This window comes from Eimeria mitis, genomic scaffold (assembly GCF_000499745.2).
Source record: "Eimeria mitis Houghton genomic scaffold, Emh_scaff5590, whole genome shotgun sequence".
Classification (NCBI taxonomy): domain Eukaryota; phylum Apicomplexa; class Conoidasida; order Eucoccidiorida; family Eimeriidae; genus Eimeria; species Eimeria mitis.
Window position 1 is genome coordinate 3018 of NW_013573860.1, and position 571 is coordinate 3588.

At 60.1% G+C, this 571-nt stretch overlaps 1 protein-coding gene across 1 annotated transcript in view; it reads left to right on the plus strand.

Moving 5' to 3' along the window:
• The window catches only part of EMH_0082980 (uncharacterized protein), a gene marked incomplete at both ends in the record, with an annotated part of 3329 nt that extends 2966 nt beyond the window's left edge, over nucleotides 1-363 (plus strand). The window contains 2 exons of the mRNA XM_013500595.1: nucleotides 1-95; nucleotides 203-363. Coding sequence (XP_013356049.1) covers nucleotides 1-95; nucleotides 203-363 — 256 coding nt within the window. The remainder of the gene's footprint in view (nucleotides 96-202) is intronic.
• Nucleotides 364-571: the final 208 nt, after the last annotated feature.

A 571-nucleotide genomic window follows, 5' to 3' on the forward strand; every position in this document is an offset into this window, starting at 1 on the left:
ACAGCAGCAGCAGCGAAAGGACACAGCAGCAGAAGGAGACTGGGCGGAGGCAGCAATGAAGCTGCTGCAGCAAACCTTTGAGCTGCAGCGTACAGGTCAGCAGCATCCGGGCCCCTCACTGCAGCAGCAGCAACAGCAGCAGCAGCAGCAGCAGCAGCAGCAGCAAGGGGACTCCGATCTGTTGAGGCTGTGGCAATTGCAGGAGACAATCGTGCGGGAGTTTGTTCAGCTGAGACAGCAGCAACAGCAGCAGCAGCAGGAACAGCAGCAACAGCAGCAGCAGCAGAGCAACCGCAGCAACATGAGGCGTCTCTTCTCCAGGCGGTCTGCTGCACTAAGTGGCAGCAACAAGCAGCAGCGTGAGACAGCTGCAGCAGCAGCAGCAGCAGCAGCAGCAGCAGCAGATGCAGCAATGCCGTCTGCCGCTGCAGGGGTGGGCCCTTTCTGTTCTCCGACACTAGATCCTCCCCACAGGAGCAGCAGCAGCAGCAGCAGCAGCAACAGCAGCAGCAGCAGCAACAGCAGCACGAGCAGCAGAAGTTCCGCAGCAGCATCATTCTTTCAAGGCCCC